General features: G+C 33.9%; 3 protein-coding genes and 1 long non-coding RNA gene across 6 annotated transcripts; 2 read left to right on the plus strand and 2 right to left on the minus strand.

Annotated features, from left to right (window-relative positions):
• The first annotated feature begins 268 nt into the window (after positions 1-268).
• On the plus strand, positions 269-4,793 carry LOC107270954 (myotubularin-related protein 2). Of its 2 annotated transcripts, XM_015746438.2 has the most exons (8): positions 269-496; positions 1,319-1,546; positions 1,678-1,785; positions 2,156-2,608; positions 2,693-3,424; positions 3,748-3,932; positions 4,065-4,269; positions 4,443-4,793. In XM_015746438.2, the coding sequence occupies exons 2-8, from the start codon at positions 1,421-1,423 to the stop codon at positions 4,593-4,595; spliced, it is 1,962 nt and encodes a 653-aa protein (XP_015601924.1). In that variant the 5' UTR covers positions 269-496; positions 1,319-1,420; the 3' UTR covers positions 4,596-4,793. The 2 variants fall into 2 exon arrangements, with proteins under 2 accessions (XP_015601924.1, XP_015601926.1); XM_015746440.2 differs by lacking the exon at positions 1,678-1,785 and having other exon boundaries at positions 275-496; positions 4,443-4,786.
• Positions 4,794-5,256: 463 nt separating this feature from the next.
• On the minus strand, positions 5,257-11,624 carry LOC107270972 (nose resistant to fluoxetine protein 6). Its single transcript, XM_015746481.2, has 14 exons — positions 11,219-11,624; positions 10,269-10,481; positions 9,112-9,356; positions 8,838-9,031; positions 8,625-8,752; positions 8,332-8,556; positions 8,023-8,236; positions 7,765-7,930; positions 7,580-7,659; positions 7,230-7,325; positions 6,805-6,934; positions 5,847-6,021; positions 5,576-5,718; positions 5,257-5,482 (listed from the first exon to the last, which is right to left on the minus strand). The coding sequence occupies exons 2-14, from the start codon at positions 10,459-10,461 to the stop codon at positions 5,357-5,359; spliced, it is 2,115 nt and encodes a 704-aa protein (XP_015601967.1). The 5' UTR covers positions 10,462-10,481; positions 11,219-11,624; the 3' UTR covers positions 5,257-5,356.
• LOC112494837 lies at positions 8,957-13,743 on the plus strand. The gene is made up of 3 exons (XR_003060717.1): positions 8,957-9,003; positions 9,235-9,368; positions 13,191-13,743. It is a non-coding gene; the product is annotated as an uncharacterized LOC112494837 (long non-coding RNA).
• Positions 13,744-13,876: 133 nt separating this feature from the next.
• On the minus strand, positions 13,877-17,637 carry LOC107270971 (zinc finger protein 2 homolog). Of its 2 annotated transcripts, none has more exons than XM_015746479.2 (10): positions 17,514-17,637; positions 17,120-17,242; positions 16,870-17,027; positions 15,783-16,796; positions 15,560-15,664; positions 15,317-15,478; positions 15,125-15,238; positions 14,898-15,052; positions 14,736-14,816; positions 13,877-14,650 (listed from the first exon to the last, which is right to left on the minus strand). In XM_015746479.2, the coding sequence occupies exons 2-10, from the start codon at positions 17,196-17,198 to the stop codon at positions 14,365-14,367; spliced, it is 2,154 nt and encodes a 717-aa protein (XP_015601965.1). In that variant the 5' UTR covers positions 17,199-17,242; positions 17,514-17,637; the 3' UTR covers positions 13,877-14,364. The 2 variants fall into 2 exon arrangements, with proteins under 2 accessions (XP_015601965.1, XP_015601963.1); XM_015746477.2 differs by having other exon boundaries at positions 17,339-17,593.
• Positions 17,638-21,705: the final 4,068 nt, after the last annotated feature.

The raw sequence follows: 21,705 nt of genomic DNA on the forward strand, positions 1-21,705 counted from the left end.
TATGTATACGCGTCGATGTTCTAACTCTTGTTAGAACTAACTATAAAATCAGAGCCTCTGAAATCTTCCAAATGTTATTTTCGAATGGATTAGACAGATTACTGGTTTGCTTTTTCTTTCGTAAAAAAAGTAAGTTAAAGGCACGATCTGATCTCGTTCCATGTTTTAATTTTCTGAATTAATAATCTATGCGATTTTGATAGTTTACTTAATAATATTTTTCCTAATCAAATTGTTTTATATTTTGGGAAGATTAGGTTAATTTTTTTATCAACAACGATGATTGACTTTTATTTAATTATCCTTTCTTGATTAATATATTTGTGAAGGAGCCTGTACAATTTTGAATTTTTAAGTTGAAGCGTGGCGCACGTGGGAATGAAACAGCGACATCTATATTCTGTTTAGGGCAAAATGGCTGCTCCTGTCAAACACAGGTCGAAGTGACAGAAGGATTTGTCGAAAAAATAGTTTACATAATAACGCAACCTGCAAGGTTAGTTACGCCCACGTAATTTTTATATAAATCTACTATCCTTAAGATTTTATTCTTTCGAAAGGTATGTGAGTTTCGCTCGTGTTTCTGGGCGTGGCACTGATACGCTTATTTGTTTCAACGTTTACAGGTCATCCTCCTACATTTATGTTGAACTTTGTACGTTTTGATAAATTTCTGAAGTTCTAGAACACAGTTTCGTTGGTTTTACTATTGGTTTTTGCTAACTATTATATATTTACTTTACACATTAGTTAGAATTTGAGTTGATACACTGACTGAGGTTAACTCATGTAAACAGCCTATGCTCATCTTTACTTAGATGACTTACGGATGACTGTACCTTTTGTTAGAACTTCTATTTATACGTTGTATATGACTGTGTGTTTCTTTTAAGATTTGCATACTGTATTGTTTTACTATGTAAGCAAATGTGCATTAACGTGATCAGAATATATATTGGTTTTAAATATTATATCTGTTTCATTGTAGAGCAACTCATGAAGAAATTATTGTTATAAAGAGTTTATTATTTCCAACGAACATGAGCTCTGAAACTGATATAAAATTTGCAGAAGAACATTCCAATCATATACGAGATGAAGAACTGTTATATTTTCCACAGAAACATATTTCAAATATTCCAGAGCATTCAATCGATATAGAACCTATCAATAAATACTCAAAATCATTATCCAATCCAGTGTCATCTGCCCATGTAGACTTGGAAGATGCTTTACATGTAATCCAGACTGCTCGAGCATATTGATTAAACCAATGATTAAGTAATAATGATGAATTTGGGCCTGGTGCTATTTTCAGCTTTTAGACACAATTTGTACAGTGAGATTAGTAGATGATCTCACTACAGACGATGCGACTACAGCAGGAATAGGGAGACCGGAACCCACAGCAACAATCAGTATGGAGAAAAGAGGAAGTGCAGAGCTTTTAAATGCTGAGCAAAATAATTCAAAAAATGCAAGCTCAGACTCACTCAATTCGGATAGTAAAAGCAGTTCACTCAACTCGAAGATGGGTCAAGAATCGGTAATGACAATGTCACTGTCAATTATTTGATAATCAATTGAAAAGAACTGAAGAGTAATTCAGATAATATGCTATTAGAGCATTATTTAAAAATAAAAACGTATTTTCCGTGATGCTCACGCTTTCTTCAGGAGAGTTGGGAGAAGGCATCACATTCCAAGAGCTTTTCGACAAGCTCGACATCAACTGATAATAATATTGTTTCTGCTTTAGAAGCAAAAAAAGAAAATCAAGGAAAAGTGAGTCCATTGTTCGGTAGACTCTAGTCCTTCTTGACAAACCATATTATTATTATTATTCTTTATTAGAAATTTCAAAACTCTTCATATAAATTTCTATTAATTTCATCAATCTGAATAGTGTAATAAGAAGTATACGTATAGCACATTATATTGTTTGTATTATACCGATTTACTTTTGCTTTAGTTACTGTTCTTGTGCGTGCACTTAAGTTTGCATCGCATGTCATAGGTATACCTTTTCTTGTATGAATGCTGGTAATAATCATGATATTGTATGTTTAGTTATTCATGCGTTATCATTACTATTAATTGACTAGTATCGTTGCATTCATTTTTCCCTATGAAAACATATATTTCTTTTGAGTAGAACTTGTCTGGTAGTGACACGGGGCCACCGCTTCTGAATGGCGAAAGAGTTCAAGGGGTAGCACGAGAAGTGACGTATTTATGCCCTTATTCGGGACCAGCACGAGGAGTTTTAAGTGTAACAAATTACAAGCTTCACTTCCGGAGTATAGATCGCGAGACGCCATACGTTGTTGAGGTTCCTCTAGGCGTCGTGAGCAGAATCGAAAAAGTCGGAGGCGCTTCGAGCAGAGGAGAAAATTCTTATGGCATAGAAGTCTTCTGCAAGGATATGAGAAACCTGAAATTCGCGCACAAGCAGGAAAATCATTCCAGAAGAAATGTCTTCGAGAAATTGCAGCAATATTCGTTTCCGCTTTCGCACAAGCTGCCATTGTTTGCTTTCGAATATTCTGAAACGTTTCCTGAAAACGGATGGAATGTATATGAACCAATTGCTGAACTAAAGCGTATGGTGAGAGATTGTAACATTATAAATCAGTAATCATTATACCATTAGTATTAAACTGTAATTGAGCAAAATATATGTATGTTTTAGGGCGTTAACAACGATATGTGGAAAATCTCTAAGATTAATGACTCATACACATTGTGCGACAGTTATCCTGCGGTATGGGCAGTTCCTGCTGCAGCAACGGACGAGGACCTTCAAGCGTCGGCAGCATTTCGAAGTAGAGGTAGATTGCCAGTGCTCTCTTGGATCCATCCAGAGAGTCAAGCTACGATAACACGTTGTGCACAACCATTAGTCGGTGTCGGCGCCAAACGTAGCAAAGAAGACGAACGATATGTTCAATTAATAATGGACGCAAATGCTCAGAGTCACAAACTCTTCATAATGGACGCGCGGCCTATGGCAAATGCGGTAGCAAATAAAGCCAAGGGTGGCGGGTATGAAAATGAGGATGCCTATCAAAACGCGGAACTTGTCTTTCTGGACATTCATAATATTCATGTAATGCGTGAGAGTTTACGTAAGCTCAAGGAATTGTGCTTTCCAACAATCGACGAGACAAGATGGCTTTCGGGTATTGAATCTACCGTTTGGCTTAAGCACATCAAGTGTATACTAGCAGGCGCCGCGAAAATTGTTGATAAAGTTGAGAATCATAAGACTTCTGTACTCGTGCATTGTTCTGATGGATGGGATAGGACTGTTCAGCTTACGGCACTTGCTATGCTCATGCTGGATCCTTATTATAGAACTATCAAAGGTTTTGAAGTGCTCATAGAGAAAGAGTGGCTTAGTTTTGGGCATAAATTTCAGCAGGTAAATATTGACAGTTCCTTTTTTTTAATAGCTAGGTACAATTTATGGAAAAATCAACTATTCTTTTACTTTGTGCTTTATTGTAATAGATATTTTATTTTTTTATTTTAGATATTTCTTACTTCTTGTAGTAGTATTAGTAGTTTTTATTTCAAAGTACGGCTTCTATCGCTTTTTACTGTCCTTCCCTTACAATTTTTACATTATTCCCCACGCTTACTCTAGTTTAAGATTAACTTTATCGTATAACCCTTTATTATTAACTCACTATTAACATTTATCTTCAACAATTTATTTTACAAGTTTATTTTAATATTTTTCAGAGAATTGGTCATGGCGATGAACATCACAGTGATGCTGATAGATCACCGGTTTTTGTTCAATTTATGGACTGCGTCTGGCAGATCAGTCAACAATTTCCAAATGCTTTTCAATTTAATGAACACTTTCTTATTACTATACTGGATCATCTTTATTCCTGTCGTTTTGGCACTTTCCTCTTTAGCAGGTAAGTTATGCTCTTAGTCAGTGGTGCAATGTTACGTTTACATTTTACATTTGTATATCATTAACCGTTGTAATATTATGTAATAATTAATAATGCGTATTGTTATCTAATTGATGCACTCTTAATCTATAGTGATCGTGAACGAGTTCAAGAACAAGTAAAACAGAGAACGGTGTCTTTATGGTCTTATACAAATAGTCAATTGTCCTTGTACCAAAATTCTCTTTATTGGGCTGGTCCACATTATCAATTGGTATTAATGCCAACTGCCAGTATGAGATATATAAAACCGTGGAAAAGTCTTTACTGCCGGTGGAATCCCAGTATGCGACAGCAGGTAATTCAAAATAAATATTAATATGTAATTGGATTTGATTAATTGGAATATCAATATATAAATATACTAAAATATTCCATTCATATCCAAAGAGTCGTGAATGATTTTCACATGGTAAGACACCTATTTTCAGAAGTTTCTAATATATCTTGTTTGGCTTACTTTGCCAACAGGATCCCGTTTACCAACGAACAAGGGAACTTCTAGTCCAAAAGGAACAGCTTGAAAAACAAGTGATGGAATGTCGTCGCGAGCAAGCTTCGAGAGCCAACAGATCATTAACGTCACCTGCACCCCCTAGGTTACATTCCCCAGTTCACTCATAGCCCCCAGACTGAGTGAGTCTGTATAATGATCTGTAGTTCTTTTTATTTTATTATATATTTTTTTCTTGTAAATGAGCTACTACGCTTAAGATTCCGTTAAGCCGACCGACCTGTACACAAAATAGCTTTGACTGAATCAAGCTTTGCCGTGTATAAAGCGCTTGTTGATAATAATAAAAAAGAAAAGGGAGAAATAAACTACCTTGGTTCTTTATTATACATATACATATACACTCATATATATATATATATATATATATATTAATATATATATATACTAATCGGTGCATGAATTCAATGTGTTTTTTGACAGTTTGCTAAGAATGCAAATCCTTAATAAATGACACGTGAGTTTCTATAAAAATCTGGAAATATATGTTATAATAAAAAAATAAAATATAATTAATTATGTAACCAGGCTCATGCATACTTTGTAAGAAAAATTCTATACAGAGTTATGTGTAGCTTACTAGAACTTCATTGTTTTCAATCTGTTAAAAAACTAGATCGAACTCGTGGACCGAGTATATATTGCTATAACATACTTTATTTATATCAAAATATAAACATCATACGACTAAGTTTTATGTCAATCTGCTCAACATGTGTAAAAATCAATCAATCTTTTGATATACTTTTTAAGTCTTTTAACAATAACTTATTAGCGTACTACATAGTCGTTTTTATTTTAAAAGCTACATCAAACTGCTTATTGAATACTGCTCTTTTTCTTTCATCGCGTTATGTCATATAATTTTTAATTAAATTTTTCTCTGAAAACGCTCTGTCAAAAGTTTCATTAATAAAATATTTGGTGTTTCTATCATGAGTGATAGAACGTACGAGCAGATAAACGTGAGAACACAATTTCCCAGGAACAGAGTGCACTGTAAAGACAAAGAAATTTAAATATATTTGCTGTCAGGCGGGCTCTTTTCTAGCAAAAAAAAATTTAATAAAGCCTCAATGTGGATGCTCACGTTTTGTAATAGGTGAACATGAACCGGAGACTCACTGTTTAGATAAATGGAATTTATTAGTAGAGGATTAAGCAGATATGCACAGTACGTCAGTCTGCTGAATGGTACCCATCCAGGAAACGAAAGTATACTGTTAATAATTCCTGTTTAATATAGAAAAAAAAGTAGCATTTTAAACATTAAATTACCTATTCAATTATTGATATATCTGTTAATATTTGATTGTGCTGTTGTCATTATTATTAATTATATTTATTTATATACACAGTACCTCCGTGTTTTGTGCAGCAGGCTATCAATATCCACGCTAAACCGATAGCCCAAACTGTTCTACCAAGTGCTACGTAAATGGCTGCCGCTATGGTAGATATTTGCCTGTTCCAAAGGCCGAAGAGTACTAAGATATTACAGGCACTGCTTATACACCAGCATACCATCAATGTTCTCTAAAAGTCAAGTTTAAGTAATTCTTAGAGTATGATTGACGTATACACGCGCAAAGGAAAGTCGTCACCGGTGTGAACGATGCATATTTGCATCATTTTAAACATTCTATTCTTCTTATGAAGGTACGATTATCATCATAAATCCAGCTGATTTGAAATTTCGATATCTTCCTGGCAGGTATATAATCTTGGTGACTACAAAGTTTCTAAAAAATGGACCCATCCTGTTTCTCAGATATACGCAGCGAAAATAACGTAAATTTAACAATACATATATACTTGTTTACGTTAATTTGACGTCATCTATTTTGGCTTCTGAACGATAAAATTCTCTGAATATTATATGGGAGAATTATTGGACAACTAAAACTCAATATCATTGTTTTTTTAATGAAGACAGTTTGAATTATTTCTTTCAATGTATTACGATAATAATTTAAACAGTATATAGGATGAGAATTAAAAATGTTTACGTCGTCGACTTGGCTCAATGATAATATGTTATTTAACAAATACTTTTGAGAATGACATTATACTGTTTATTTGCAAAAAGAAAAATCCACTATTGTATATAGGAAATAGTCGTACCTCCTGAAGAAAAATGTATGTCTACCATAAAAACGTTATTAAAATTCAATTAATTCTTTATGCAACATATTTTTACCACATTTTTGTCAGTTTAGCTTCACAGTGACATTGTTAAAATTGTCATGCTTCAAACACGGTTAATTAGATAATTATCTAATTGAGAATTTTTTTAATAAATAACATATCGTCCCGTACCTTGCGTATTGTCAACTGATTGTTTAATTTTATCAGAATGAAGGCCGTTACAGTTCCCACTATATAAGGTCCAATTCTTGTCCATGGTGGATAATACAATTGATCCAGCATATTGTATTGCTCGTCCATTCTAAAGTTTGAGGAAAAAAAGACATGAGCATAAAAGTAAAACAGACTTGTGTTTTAACTCAAATACTAATGGTTCAAAGTTTTAAAACAATTAATTCTAGGGAAAACCCAAGTGGACTTAGTATATTATTAAATACTATTAGCTGAACTTTGTTGGTTTTATATGTTGACATTTATGTTGTATAATTGTTACATAAAAACCGTGGAGCCTCTCACTTAGTATTTCCACGTAGGAATTACGTCATAAGAAAGACAAAGGTTCATAAGTCAATATTCGGGGATATCCTGATACTTACGTTGGTACGTATTCATTAATATAAGATATAAATCCAGTTAGTAATGTCGAACTAGTCATCACTATAGCCAATATTGTAACGGACGTGTAAAAGTACCTGTAATGCAAATTCAATGTATATTTTAAAATAAAAAACTTAAAACGTGATGCATCAATAGCTATGTGCTTCTCCTTGTATTACGGGAAATACCGACACTGATGTCCGGGCTCACTTGGACTTTATACCAGGGATTTACAATTGTACACTTACAGTTGAAGAATTCATGCATTACTTGTTAAATGAGCAGTAAAAAATCTTAAAATAGAATTTGATGAGGTGTTAAAGACAAAGATTTACAATTGGACGCTCACATGGACGAGAGGATGAGAAGAAAAGACATGAGTACAAAAAATTGCATGTCGTTCGACATGTACCAGCTCCAGGACATGCACTGAAAACAAGACAAGTAATTAATAAAGAACCACATGTCATTAATTGTGAAATACTAAAGTTCGAAAATTAATATTCAATGGAATATATTTGTGAGACTACATACCATAGTGTCTGTGCCGAATAAATTATTAATGTATAGTAAATTACGCCACCAATACTTTGCGCAGATTTCCTGGGGCCTTTCGCTCATATAAAATTGTGACGTTTTTGCGTACCAGGCTGAATTAATTTCCAAGATCCCAATCGTCAGCATATAAGTTGGTGTTAACCTTAAAATTGGAATTTTTTTATTAATTTTTTTCTTGTTTTGCAATATATCAGCCAATGTATAAAATTTTTATTATTATTCTTTGTCGAATACCTTAGAAATCTTCTCAGCACCGGTATACAAAATTCAGCCAGTTTTAACAAATAATTGGCTGACTTTTTCTCCTCTTTCCCTTTTTTGCCATTCAAATATAAATATGCAACAAGAAATCCACTTAGGAAAAAGAATGTGTCCACTGATAATGTCGAATTGCTAATTATTTGTTCCCCGAGTCCTTCTGACATTCGCCATGCAATTGCCTTGTTATCTGATAATTAAACGAAAAAATATTGTCTTGACGACTTATTATTGCTGTTTAGCACTTACTGGCACATGTTAAGTATATTTTTAAATTGATCTTACTTGCGTAATCGCTACTGTAAAACACTGTATGTATCATTATGATCCAAACCATTCCGAGAAATCGTATACCATGTATCTGTGGTACAGAATCATTGGACAACTTTGTATTGAAAATAGTCTTTGTGTTTTTGTAGATGGAGAAGCACAGCATTATATTTACAAAAGTATTCTGTCGTTCTATTCGCGATCTGTACATTTCTGAGGTTTGCAGTGTATGCTTGATGGCTGTATATTGAACAATAATTTTTTTTACTTACAATCGGTATCATTTATATTTAAACATTCAAATGTACCTTCTACGTCAGACGTATTGTTATTCTCGATACGATTAGTCCTATTTTTATTCTTTATTCTTCGTGTGATCAATATCTCGTATACCGTTCCGACTATCATCAGGGACCAAAGTAATAACAAAATAAATCTGAAAAAGATAAAAAGAATGAAAAAAAGAATTTATCAATATATATTATTCTACTTAAAAACTTATGTCTAATATTTGAACGTACCCAATAAAAATATATTTGCTATTCATCAGCCATTTATAATCATTTCTCAGATGTTTCACTTCGATAAGTTTAAAATCTCCCGCGTGTCTTTCACCGACTTGAAGAGTCCTCTCTTGGAACATTCTTTCCAGTATGAAACTTAATTCATCCGTAGAGCAGGAAGCAGGTAAGCACAATCCCAATGTAATTAGATCCTAATAAGTAAAATTCTACAAAATATTATTCATCGGAATTCATTAAAGCTGGTAAAACAGAGTAAAATTATTTGACTCGCCTCGTTCAACAATCGTACGTGATATTGAAGGGTGCTGTTGTGCCTAAAGTACGCCACGAAGTAATTAATTTCGAAAGGTGGAAACTCATCGTGAATTTTACGGTATATCGAATTGTTTTGCAGTTCACGCTCCGCCAAAGGAAACGGAATTCTATTAGTTGTGTCTCGACACTGGGTTTTACTTCCTAACCAGTAATTGTTCCCATAGAAAAATCCAGAATCTGGCGCGCCGCTTGAATCCAGCACTGCAACAGTCGGTACATTCTTTTTGTTTGTATTTTGACGAAATCTTTGAAAAATTTTGCATGTACCATAAAATGTCGTCTTATTTGTACTTTCTCTGACGTATACTTGAATTCTCGCAAACATTGAATAACAATAATTTCCTAACTTACCAAAATTAGCATGTAAATATTCATTACGTTTAAGATCTGTTGTAATAATTATTAATGGTATATCACACTGCGACGCCTTTTGCTTTCTTATTTCGTATGCAAATATATAACAAACCTATGTAAGCGCGTTGAGTTTATTGAGATTTATAGATCAAAATTATCTTTTCCTTGGCTTTGGATAATTGTTAATCCCGTTAATGCGTTAGGCGCTAATGAACAAATATTTGTGTCGCCTTTTGCATTTTTTGATAGCATAATATAAATGCAGCTTTCAAAATAGTTTAATATACATATCAGTACTTCCATGTGCTTTTCCCCGGGACAAAACTAGTTTCTTGTGTAATCAGATGAATGCGCGAAAGTCAATCTCGTTTCAGTAAAATCTACACAGACTTAAACGATGACATACGAGACTTGAGTATTACGCAAATTTTAAATTTAGGACACATATTCATTCAAAACACTCTATGGTGATTTCTCCACTAAAACGGAAATATGTTAATCAGGATGGTAGTAGGTTATTTAACATATATATATATATATATTATTATTAATATTATTATGGGACCCCTCTTTTGTATGACATGACAAATAATTCGGTTCAATATTAATTTTGTAGTGTATTTGACATAAGTTGCCTAGATATAGAAATTAGTACTCATAAAATTTATTTAGATAAACTTATATCATTCTATGAATGATTGAACGATTTTTATAAAATGTTGATATACTGTTTTCTGTGTTCTTAGTTTTTTAACTTACTTTTCAATCCCCATAATTTGTGGGAATTCACTGCCTTCATAAATATATTCAGCTGTGTTTCACAATCCGTGGAATTTAGAAGTTCAGATTTCAATGCAACCGCATAAGCCGGTAACGTCCTTTTCAAAAGTTCCTCCGAACCGATTGCATTTTGTACTATCACAGGAATCAGAAGTAACACTAATAGCTCCATTATGTGTTGTTTATTGTTATCTAAAAATTAATGGGTTATTTTATAGTACTTCTTTCTACAAGGTAGCCTACGTAACGCATTAAAAGTGATTTTCTCGAAAAATTTAAAGAGCAATGAAATATCCTTGACATAAAAGTGGCATGGTTTCACGAGCGGCAACAAATGCGCGTAGCGAAATATTTTAGTCCTTTTTTCAGATAGTAACAAAATCACGTTTTTCTTATAAATATAATCGGATAGGAAATCTCACATATTCGAAAAATGCCTGTCAACCCGATAAAATTGATCAACAATATTTTTTCTTACAAATTCACAAATTAATTTTATTCAATATTGATAGTAACGTATCCTTATTTCCAAAAATGGTGTAAATCCTTTTATCCCTTTTCCTCGGACGTACGATAGGATATACGTAGATGCGGAAGTGCATCTCCTTCAATCTTTTTTTTGTTTTGAAAGTTGTAGCCATTGCTTTATCACTTAATAAAATCTGACAAAAAATCTAAAGAATTGATATTCTAAAAGTGAATATACCGAGGAAAGATTTTTCAGATAAATTTGAGCAGCTTTGATAAGGACTATCCTTATAAGAAGTTCCTACCCTATTTTACATGAAAAAAACACAAGATATTGATACTTTCCGAAGAAACATATAATAATAATAATAATAATAATAATAATAATATTCAGCTTTGGGCATTCTTTGTCACATAAAAAAGTAAAAATATTTTATCTCCGACATTTTTGTATCTCTTACATTTTGAAAAAAAATATCTTTCCTATCACTTAATGCGAATCACCCTGTATAACTTTAAAACACACACTTCACCATCCAGTTTACTTGAATTACATTCTTTTGAAATTTTATTTAGTAACTTTTTCTAATTTATTGCTACTTCATGAATCTTTCAGGATGTTCTCCTTTTTTTTCTCAAAATCTTATGCTAGCTCCTTTTGTTTTAAGTGCCGAACAACCGAAAGAATCTGTGTCTAAGAAAGGACTGTGACTCGGAATTTCTCACAGAATCCAAGAGAAAACCGATAGCGGGCCCCACCAAGTACCATCGTTATATGATTTGCGTAATACCGTGGGACTTTTGTGTATACATATATTTACCCCACGCTTACTATATATTAATCCACATATATAATATCGCATTTATCCTGAGGAACGAAAAATAAATCGTAAAATATGCAAAATGGAAATTCTAGATATTTCATTTTTATTAATAGTACAGGATACGAAGATATTTTTTTACTCGTTACAAAATGTTATGCTGAACTTGAAGATGCAAAACATTCCTTTAAATAATACAGAAGAATATTTAAAAGACTTATTTTTATAGACCACATAACCAATTCTTTTCGTACACTATAGACTTCAATACAGTTTATTGTTATCGATATGCATCGCCATCACGCTTGTACGTATATATTATACATATATTATTTTAAAATTCGAATAAAAAAGTACTATAGACTATTATTTATCACGCTAATTCTTAGACGTCTTTAATAGTATATGCATATATTTTTGAAAGGACCCTTTAGCAAATAGACTTGCACAGCACGCAAAATAACCAAAGCCGCCCCACTTTGTTACATTCACTATTTTGCATATGTGATACAATTAGGCAGTATAGGTCACCTGGTATAAGTTTAGCCCGAAGGGGAGCTAGAGGGTTTATTATAAACCAAAGTCGACCTTTGAGAACGACTAAAAAGATTGCGCAATTGAATTGTAAAAGTCCATTAGAAAAAACTCCTTCCAAGAAATGGGAATCTAAGTGAAATCAAAGGGTTGAGAATATAAGGACAAGAATGACGTTAAACAGTGGTTAGGAATTTTGCGGATCATTCGATTCCTCTGCTGATGTATTATGTCATATAAAGCTTAAAAAGGTGGACATAAATAGTACGATGCGTTATGATACTATGGAATGTCTTTGTATTATATGTATATAGGTTTGGACTTCCTCTTCAATTATGCAATCGATTTTCACCGAGTTAATCCTTTTTATCCTTTTTTATTACATTTATGTAACTACTTTGATTACTTGTTATATCAGATACGTATAATGTAAATGTACTATTCTGTAACCAGTTGTTATGATACGTACTGAATTTTTGGGTAATTCAAGAAATTATACTTTTAGGATCTGACTGGATTAATGTATACTGCATATTATATAGTCTGTATATAAATTAATGTGTTTTTTGATAGATTGTCTATTATAATAAACGTATGCATATCCTTTGCTTTGACATAAATTGGTTTTTGTTTAAAAAATACTGAGGTATCACTAAAAAAGGTAATGATAGCTTTGGACGTATCATGTAATTTATATCTTGCTACTATATCATGCTACAGTAACGAGACAAAATAATGTTTGAGCTAACTAAGTGAGCTCCTCCTTGTGAAAGTTGCTCTGTAGTGTGTATACTGTATTCCATTGATAGCCTGAAACCGGATATTACGTATATACCGATATCTGTGCGTTGGAGAAAGTAAACTTTGTCCTCTTCCTGGTTTTTAAATTCTCTTCTGCTGCATCCTTTTGCATTGACAGTTAATTTGGTCTGCCGTATCCTATGTAGGTAACGTGCTTTTCCAATACTCGTTAACTTGGCTGAATAAAAGGGCAGAGCTTATAGAAATTTTATCTAAGAGAGCAATTCACAAAAGATAAATCGTTAATGAAGTTTATAATTTTCATATTTATTCACAGGTTTCTAGCACTGTCGGATTTAGAACAACACATGCGCATACAACCTAAAACAAAATGTTGTAGGGATAATTGGGCAAGATCATGAAGACTAGAGCAGTCTTCATGGGTAACATGGTCAGCACGTATAAAATGAACAAATGGTATTGGAATGTGACAGTGACTGATTTTACCCTCTCTGACCATCTTAACCCAAGTTTTCCTGTGTGTGTGTCCAAATGGCTGGGTGAACTGCATAACCAATGGAGTGGAAATTAACAGGAAAAATACGTAAATGGAAAAGTAACATTTACAACTGTTGAGGAATTCTAATTGAAAAGTTTTGCATTGGCGTCTGTAAAATTTGTTTAATACCATCATGATAATACGATCACATGATTGCAACGGTTCTGCCTCAAGGCAAATCTGTTTGCCCTTTCTTAAGAGTCAAATCTTGGAAAAAATTTCCGATACGTCAGAGCAAGCTTAATTAATTACCCGAAATATACTGCAAATAATTTTTATTCATGTATGCAACTGATGACTTTTGTCAATGACGCATTTTTATCAGTTTTTTTTTCATATGGCTAGAATAATAGTAAACAGATTAAATTTTTATGTAAATTTAAAGGACATATGAAAAACATAATAGACACAATAACTACTTTCATATGTTAACCAGGGAGTCAATAGATTAGTAGTCTAAAAAGTCTATTTAACTTGTTTATTGAGATTTATTAATAAGAATAATATTTTATTTATTATCAAGATGTTATAGATAAAGGATGAGAATCAGCTACATATGTAATTGATTTGTATTCTAACCCTTATAATTCAGGAATAGTAATGTTTTGACAAAATAATGCAAAATGAAAAAGACCAATGAATAATAAACTGACAGAAAAATTCCTCTCGCTTTTGATGTCACTACACCCTGTGTTCTTATGTGTGATGTAACTATCTCAAAGACATTCCTAAAGTTTTTTTTCACTATATTATAACTTTATGTACAGCAAAATAACTATTTACACTGATATACAATTATCTTTCTCAAGTAATATTAGCTTCTTCACTTTCTTCTCTTTTTGTTGAAACTGTCTACGTATCATAAACACATTCTGGCAAGCAAAGCGTCAAAATATTTAATTATCTGCATAGTCTTCCTTAGAAGATCAGACGATTATCAGATAATCTTTTGTTAATTGGTATCCTCGTTACTGGTTGTCGGCATAGATTTAGTTCTCGGCTGCCTTACACGGACTTCACCATTGGCGTGTCTCGCCCTATGTCTTTTCATGTCGCCTAATTGTGTAAAATTAAACAAGCATATATCACAAGTGTACGGTCTTATACCATTATGAATTCTCATGTGCACGTCGAGGTGGGCTTTACGAAGGAAACGTTTGTCACATTTAGAGCACCGATGCTTACGATCCTCGATAGGAGCGTGTATTTGCATATGTGTGGTGAGATTTTGCTTGTAACTATAACAAAATTGGATTAAAACTTTTAATAAAATGTATACATATAATAATAAAGGTAATCTTGAAATTCTGCATTGATATTTACCTAAAACATTTTCCACAGTGTTCGCAGACATAATTGCCTTTTTCATGTCTTTGCACATGAGCCCATTTTGACGTGTAACTCCTACAATACAGTCAAAGTAATATGTACGTTATTAGCACAGGTTGATATTTTTGACACATGCTAATATTGTTTAACAATTACCTAAATTTCTTGTCACAAATATTACAGCCATATGGTTTCTCGCCAGTATGTATATGCTCATGGTCCAATACCGATTGGTACGTAGATAATTTTTTTCCACAGAATCGACATACATAACAGCTACTAGTGTATTGTCTTTTAGACTGTCCTCTGATCTCAGATTAAAGATCTTTAGTTTTCACTACATAACAGCTACTAGTGTATTGTCTTTTAGACTGTCCTCTGATCTCAGGTTCGAGTCCATGAATATTTTGAATGTGACTTGCAAGAGGACGAGTTCGTTCAAATACTTCTTCGCAGTGGGGACACTTGTGACCAAAATGTTTGATTCGATGTGCCCTCTTCGTTAATGAGACAACAATGGATTTATTGTTTTAATGAAAGTATAAAGATTATTTACAGAGGGGTTAATTAATTACCATGTTAGATAATCGATGAAATGTTCTTCCACAAACATCACACTGATGTGGCTTAACACCTTCATGTATGGATTGATGGTGTTCTTTAAGTCTTACATTATCTCTGAATGAACGATTACACAAAGTACATTTGTGTGTGTCCCAACACTCTGGATCATGCACCTGCAAATTAAGAATTTCTAAGTATTTTCTATTTATGTTTTGGCTTTGTCATAATAATATGTATTCACATATTATACTCACATTTCTATGCTTTTGATAGAATTCTTTATCAACAAAAACCTTGGGGCAAGCAACACATTTATAAACTGTCACAGTGGGATCATCCATCATTTCCTTTTTATGTTTCTATAAAAAAAAGAAATAATAAACATCTTAAACGCCTGCTATATTACAAAAATAAAAGCGAAGTGTACAATAAATGTGTACATAAAAGCTTCTTTGAAATTTGTTCTCTTGTATTTACTCTCAAATGCCGTGTAAGCTTGTGGTTCGTCGAAAAATTGTTTTTGCAGTATTTGCACGTGTGCACGGAGAATTTTTGACGACAGACATTTTCCTCATGATTTTCCCATTGCCAGCTATTAGAGAAAAACTTGCCACACAGATCACAAACAAATTTCAGCTGAACTTTTCTGTATTTATTGTGGGATTCTCTCTTGTGGAGAAACATATCATAGACAGAATTGCATTCCGTTTGACATATAACGCATGTCATTTTTTTAGGTTGATGAACTTTTTTATGTCCCTCAAGAAGATCATCATCGTCCACAGCGACATGGCATATTTCGCAAATAACATCCAATGAATTTTCTGCAATTACTTTTTCACTTTGATTTTCTGTAGTATTCATAGTCTGTACTGGCGATGGAGGTTTTTCATTTACCAGTGGAAGGTCAAAGATATCTGAGTCTGACTCTGTTTTAGATTTTTTTGACTTGACACAAATTTTGCAAATATTAATATTGCCAGCATGCTTTGATTGTTTGTGAATTATCAATTTTGTAGAAGTCTTGAAACTTTTGTCACATAAATTGCATCGCCAATTTAATAAATGTACACTCTCTATATGATTATCAAACTGGTCCATATCTTGAAACAGCGTTAAACATAATTCACATTCTACAGGGCCCTTTAGAGCCATCTCTTTTAACTTACTGTCTATCTTAGAGGCTTGACCAGTTTTTATGGAAATATGTTGTACAGATCTTTCATTGCTATTTGAATTCGTTTCTAATTCTTCCAACTGCTTCTTTTCTGTAATTGTTCCTGGTGATTCAAATTCCTTTAATGCGATGATTTCTGATTTTTCTAAACCTTCTAATACCTTTAATGCATTGTCTGATTTTTTCAACTGTGCAAACTCAGCTCGCAACTGTGCATCTACTCTTAAACAATTAACAATCAGTTTGTAACTGAGATTTAAACAGTATAAGCATCGTTTGCAAATATATAATGGCAATTCATCCGTAGATAAAACCTAGAAGAGTATATAGTTTTTGCAATATATGTAAATAGATTTGTCATCACATATATACTGTATTAGGACTTACAATTATTGGTAGACATCTAGCAATTTTTTCTGCAATTAACATATTATTGTCTTCAAATATAGATACACAATCTATGCATTTTTGTGCACATAGACGGCAAACATTTTGAGTGTCTCTTGTTTTTGATTCAGTGAAATCTATGTTATCTGTTCCAATCACTGAAACCAAGCATTTTTAAATTAATTTTAACGATTTTAATATTATGGTCTTTTCAGTGATTCATTTTTTTAACAGTAACTTTTAACTATACCAATATTATTATGATCATCAATAGGGAGCTTCTGTGGTCCCAAAAGAGTCTCATCAACTTTCATTCCATTTTGATCCATTTTCGTAATTGTTATCCTTGGACCATATATTGTAAAAAGTGAAACTGAAAAAATAATATTATACTTGTAAAAAAGTCCCGAGGTTAGGCAATGAATTTAGGCACCCAAAGAAATTTAAATTATAGGAAACGATTACTGACTATATTTGATTAATAAAAATCTTGTAGTTTTTTATTTATAGCTTTTAATAAACCCTACATAATTCAATACATGATTCAAATTGTAAGATTTTGCCACAAAGTCAGGGTCACTAAACAGAAATGTTATTTCGAGTCACCACGAGCCACTAAATCCATAGAGTGAAAAACGTTTCACCCTTTATGGTTGTATCAGAGATCCCTTCCTTTCCTTTCCTTATGGCTGACTCCTCCAATGAGGAGATGTGCCAGATTGTATCAGAGATGAGTGGGGAGATGCACAACGCTCTGGCAGAGATCAGTGGGGAGATGCACAACGCTCCGGTTTTAGGCGATATCAAAAGCATGGCGCTAAATCGTAACGCCGAGTCCGGGAGTAGGATTTCGTGATCATCGCCTCTGTCGATGTTACAGATTTCGCGTAGCCGCCCGGGTCATGATCATCGTTCCAGCCGGTATTGCAGTCAGCGAAAATGAATAGATTGCTCGGTGGTGGGGAAAAAATTGCCGCCCCTCACAAACCGTTCTTGACAAACAGGCGGGGCAGCAAGGTCTTCAGTCCAACCGAACCCTAAACATTTGTATGGACGTAATGCGCAAACAAATGTGTATATTCAAATAAATTTCAGTTATAAAAAATGCATAGAAATATTGGTTTTCACTCTTTACCTCTTATCATGCCGAAAATGAACATTAAAAAATGAATGGCGAAATTCGTTGGTAAATGAAACGACCGAGAACAGTTCAAAGAGAAATTTTAAAATATCATAGATAAATATCAATAATAAATTTAATTTAGTATTAAACGAGCATCGTAGCTGAGTCAATAACCTGTCAAGGTTCCTCTCTTTGAACTTTTCTAGGTTGCCCAAAGTTTATTTTATTCTCTTTTTTCCCATTATTTAACGTAGCGGGTCCCCAGTAGGCCTATACTACGATCGGCCTATACTATTTTTCAAGGTTAGCGGCACTCGAAGCTGAATTATCATTTGTGTATGTACATATATTTTCATTTATTTGAACGTTAGTTTCACTGTATTCTTAATACCGTCACGTGGATCCTCTGTTATAAGAGAAATTGATCAACCGTCTGAATATATGGAATATTATAGAATAGAATATGCCTGTTCAACTAGAATCCGAATGATTAAGCTTTAAAAGTACATAGAGTCATAATGATATGAGCTAATGCTATGTTTACAACGTAGCGGGTCCCCAGTAGGCCTATACTACGATCGGCCTATACTATTTTTCAAGGTTAGCGGCACTCGAAGCTGAATTATCATTTGTGTATGTACATATATTTTCATTTATTTGAACGTTAGTTTCACTGTATTCTTAATACCGTCACGTGGATCCTCTGTTATAAGAGAAATTGATCAACCGTCTGAATATATGGAATATTATAGAATAGAATATGCCTGTTCAACTAGAATCCGAATGATTAAGCTTTAAAAGTACATAGAGTCATAATGATATGAGCTAATGCTATGTTTACCGAAGGAGTCATCCTCCATGGATATAAGTATAATGACAATTTATCATAAGAATTCTACTTTTATAGTAGGCAAGAAGAGGTAAATAAAAATTCTTATGAAATGGGCCCCTCCCGGCCCATTTCCGTGAGACACTGCCTCTCCGTGTTTTATAGTAGGCAGTACTCCAAGTGCCGTTCCTCATTGGTCAAACATTATGATTGATGTGTAAATATTGTAATTTTAAACTGGTAAAACCGAAAAACTATAAAATTTTGTAACCGAACAACTAAAAATTACGTTATTATGAATTCTATAATGATTACCAATTCTAAGGCCCTGTTTACTGTGCTTTTTAAATAAAATATTTTTTACTTTAACTGCTCAGCACCTCTATTACATAATATTATAAATTGTAGTTTAATTAAACCAACACGCGACTTTTCACAAGCGACACTTATCCTGAATCCTATTGATTGTCAAGTTATGATCAAAAAATGAACTTTCGAATGCTGCTAGTATAATTTATAACTATTGAAATTTCACTTTTATAATTTTATCGTTGATTGTTACTACATTGTTCATACCAGATAGGTATTATGCACCGAGTGATTTCAGATCGATTGACGAACGAAACATAAGCGGATCTGCATGCTGAATATATTGAGATTAAATCAACAAGTTTACAAAGAGTTGGAGACTAACAGGGACTGCAATCGATAATTCCATTCATCTTGAAAACTCCTTATTGTTAATTAGAGATTGCTGTTTATAATAACCTATTCATCAAATCTACCGTTACTTATTTCTATTTACCTTCTATTTTACTTATATGCAGCACCTTTGATAGAGGATTCCGCTTGTCTCTACCTGAAATTCATAGTTATTCAAACATGTAATTTTCTCTATTTTAATAAACTGTGCCAACACAAATATTCTTCGTGTGATAGAGTACAATTATTGTAATGTCCTTTGCGTTAAAAATGTTCGATAAAATTTTATAAAAGGAAAAAGGATGTGGAAAAATGAAAGAAGAGGTAAATAAAAATTCTTATGAAATGGGCCCCTCCCGGCCCATTTCCGTGAGACACTGCCTCTCCGTGATCCAACACCGGATCGTTGACGGGTTAACCCCTGAGCCGTAAGACCCAAGGGAAATCCCTTTCGGCGATAAGGATAAGGGCACAATCAGATAAAATTTATTATTATTAAAAAATATTAAAGTTGCGTGTAAAGGCTTTGACCAAGTCGTCTGCAAATCAAAAACACACGTAAGCCCAGCCTCCACGGACAGCGAGGTCCGTCGTACGTGTTGCGAACTGCTGTGTCACAAAGGACTGTAGGGCCTTTGAAAGGGATTGAACTGTGACAAACGTCGGCCGTAGACGCTGAACACTGGAACATGAACAAATATAAATATCGTAATAAAAGATGAAAGTGAAAAATAATCGTAGATGAAGTAAACTTGTGTGTAAAGATCTTACCTAAGCAGTCTGCAGATCAAAAGTACAAAATCTAAGTCTCTAGGACTTTTGAAAGGGCTCCAGCCTGGACTAACTTAAGTCGTTATCGCAGAACACAGATAACGAAATACGAATAAAGGTGGGAAACAATTATGGACAATAATAAATGTGTAAAGGTCCGGACCAAGCTATCTGGAGGCCAAGACCTGTTTCCTGCTTTAGTCGCAAACGCAGAACACTAAAATAAAAAGAAATAATAGTTAAATAGAGAATGACCAACAATCAAGCCCCGACCCGATACGTCCCCTGTGTCACAGGCAGCCACCTCCACTTACGTGTACTAACCCCCGAGCGCTGTAGGACTTTTGAAAGGGCTCCAGCCTGGACTAACTTAAGTCGTTATCGCAGAACACAGATAACGAAATACGAATAAAGGTGGGAAACAATTATGGACAATAATAAATGTGTAAAGGTCCGGACCAAGCTATCTGGAGGCCAAGACCTGTTTCCTGCTTTAGTCGCAAACGCAGAACACTAAAATAAAAAGAAATAATAGTTAAATAGAGAATGACCAACAATCACGAAAGACGAGACAATGTAATGGTTTGGATCAAATCGTCTGCAGGTTAGAAACACGCAATCAAGTCCAGCCTTCAACGGGCGGCGGGGTCCGTCTTACAGGTGTGCGGACTGCTGCGTCGAGGAAAACTATTGGAGTTAAAAGGGTCACAACCTGTGACCAACTTTAAGCACTTTCGGATGCTTTGGTCGCAAACACAAAACACCGGAAATGGGAGCCAGACTAAAAATCGCGATCACTCCTAGCCGAGTCGACCGCAACGAATCACAAGGACCCAGAAACCAACCGAAGTCGGAAGATCTGCTAAAGATAAAATACAATTAAAATGGTGGGCTAGTGCTGAATCATATAATAAGCAGATATGTAGTGACTTATGTACTTGGCATTATTAATATGATTTCAATATTTTTTGTGAGAGAAATGCACAGCACTCCTGTACTTGGCATAGTCTTTTTACACGTACTAGAACGACGCGATTGGAGGTCCGTTTGCGCTGTAGCGCTTTGAATAATTTAAATACTATTCAGCCGAATAGAAAAGCAGTAAAAAATGTCCCACAAAATTGCACTTATTGATGTTGGGTAAAAATATTTCAACAAGAGGCTTTTTCAACAGTTGTTGAGAAGTTCTATAGTTCCCGGGCTCGTTCTAAGGGTTGCTTTGGGAAACAGGGGTGAGTAGCGGAGAACCTCTACCCGCCAAGCTACGCGTCCGTGTTCCCGTTTAGCTCGGCTACGACGGGATTCGTATTGTCGACGGAGGCGTTGATCACAATGTCCTACTTCCGGACTCGCCGGTATGATTTAGCGCCACGATTTTGGTATCGCCGAAAATCGTAGCGTTGTGCTAATA

Source organism: Cephus cinctus, unplaced genomic scaffold, assembly GCF_000341935.2.
Source record: "Cephus cinctus unplaced genomic scaffold, Ccin1 Ccin1_scaffold0857, whole genome shotgun sequence".
NCBI classification, from domain to species: domain Eukaryota; kingdom Metazoa; phylum Arthropoda; class Insecta; order Hymenoptera; family Cephidae; genus Cephus; species Cephus cinctus.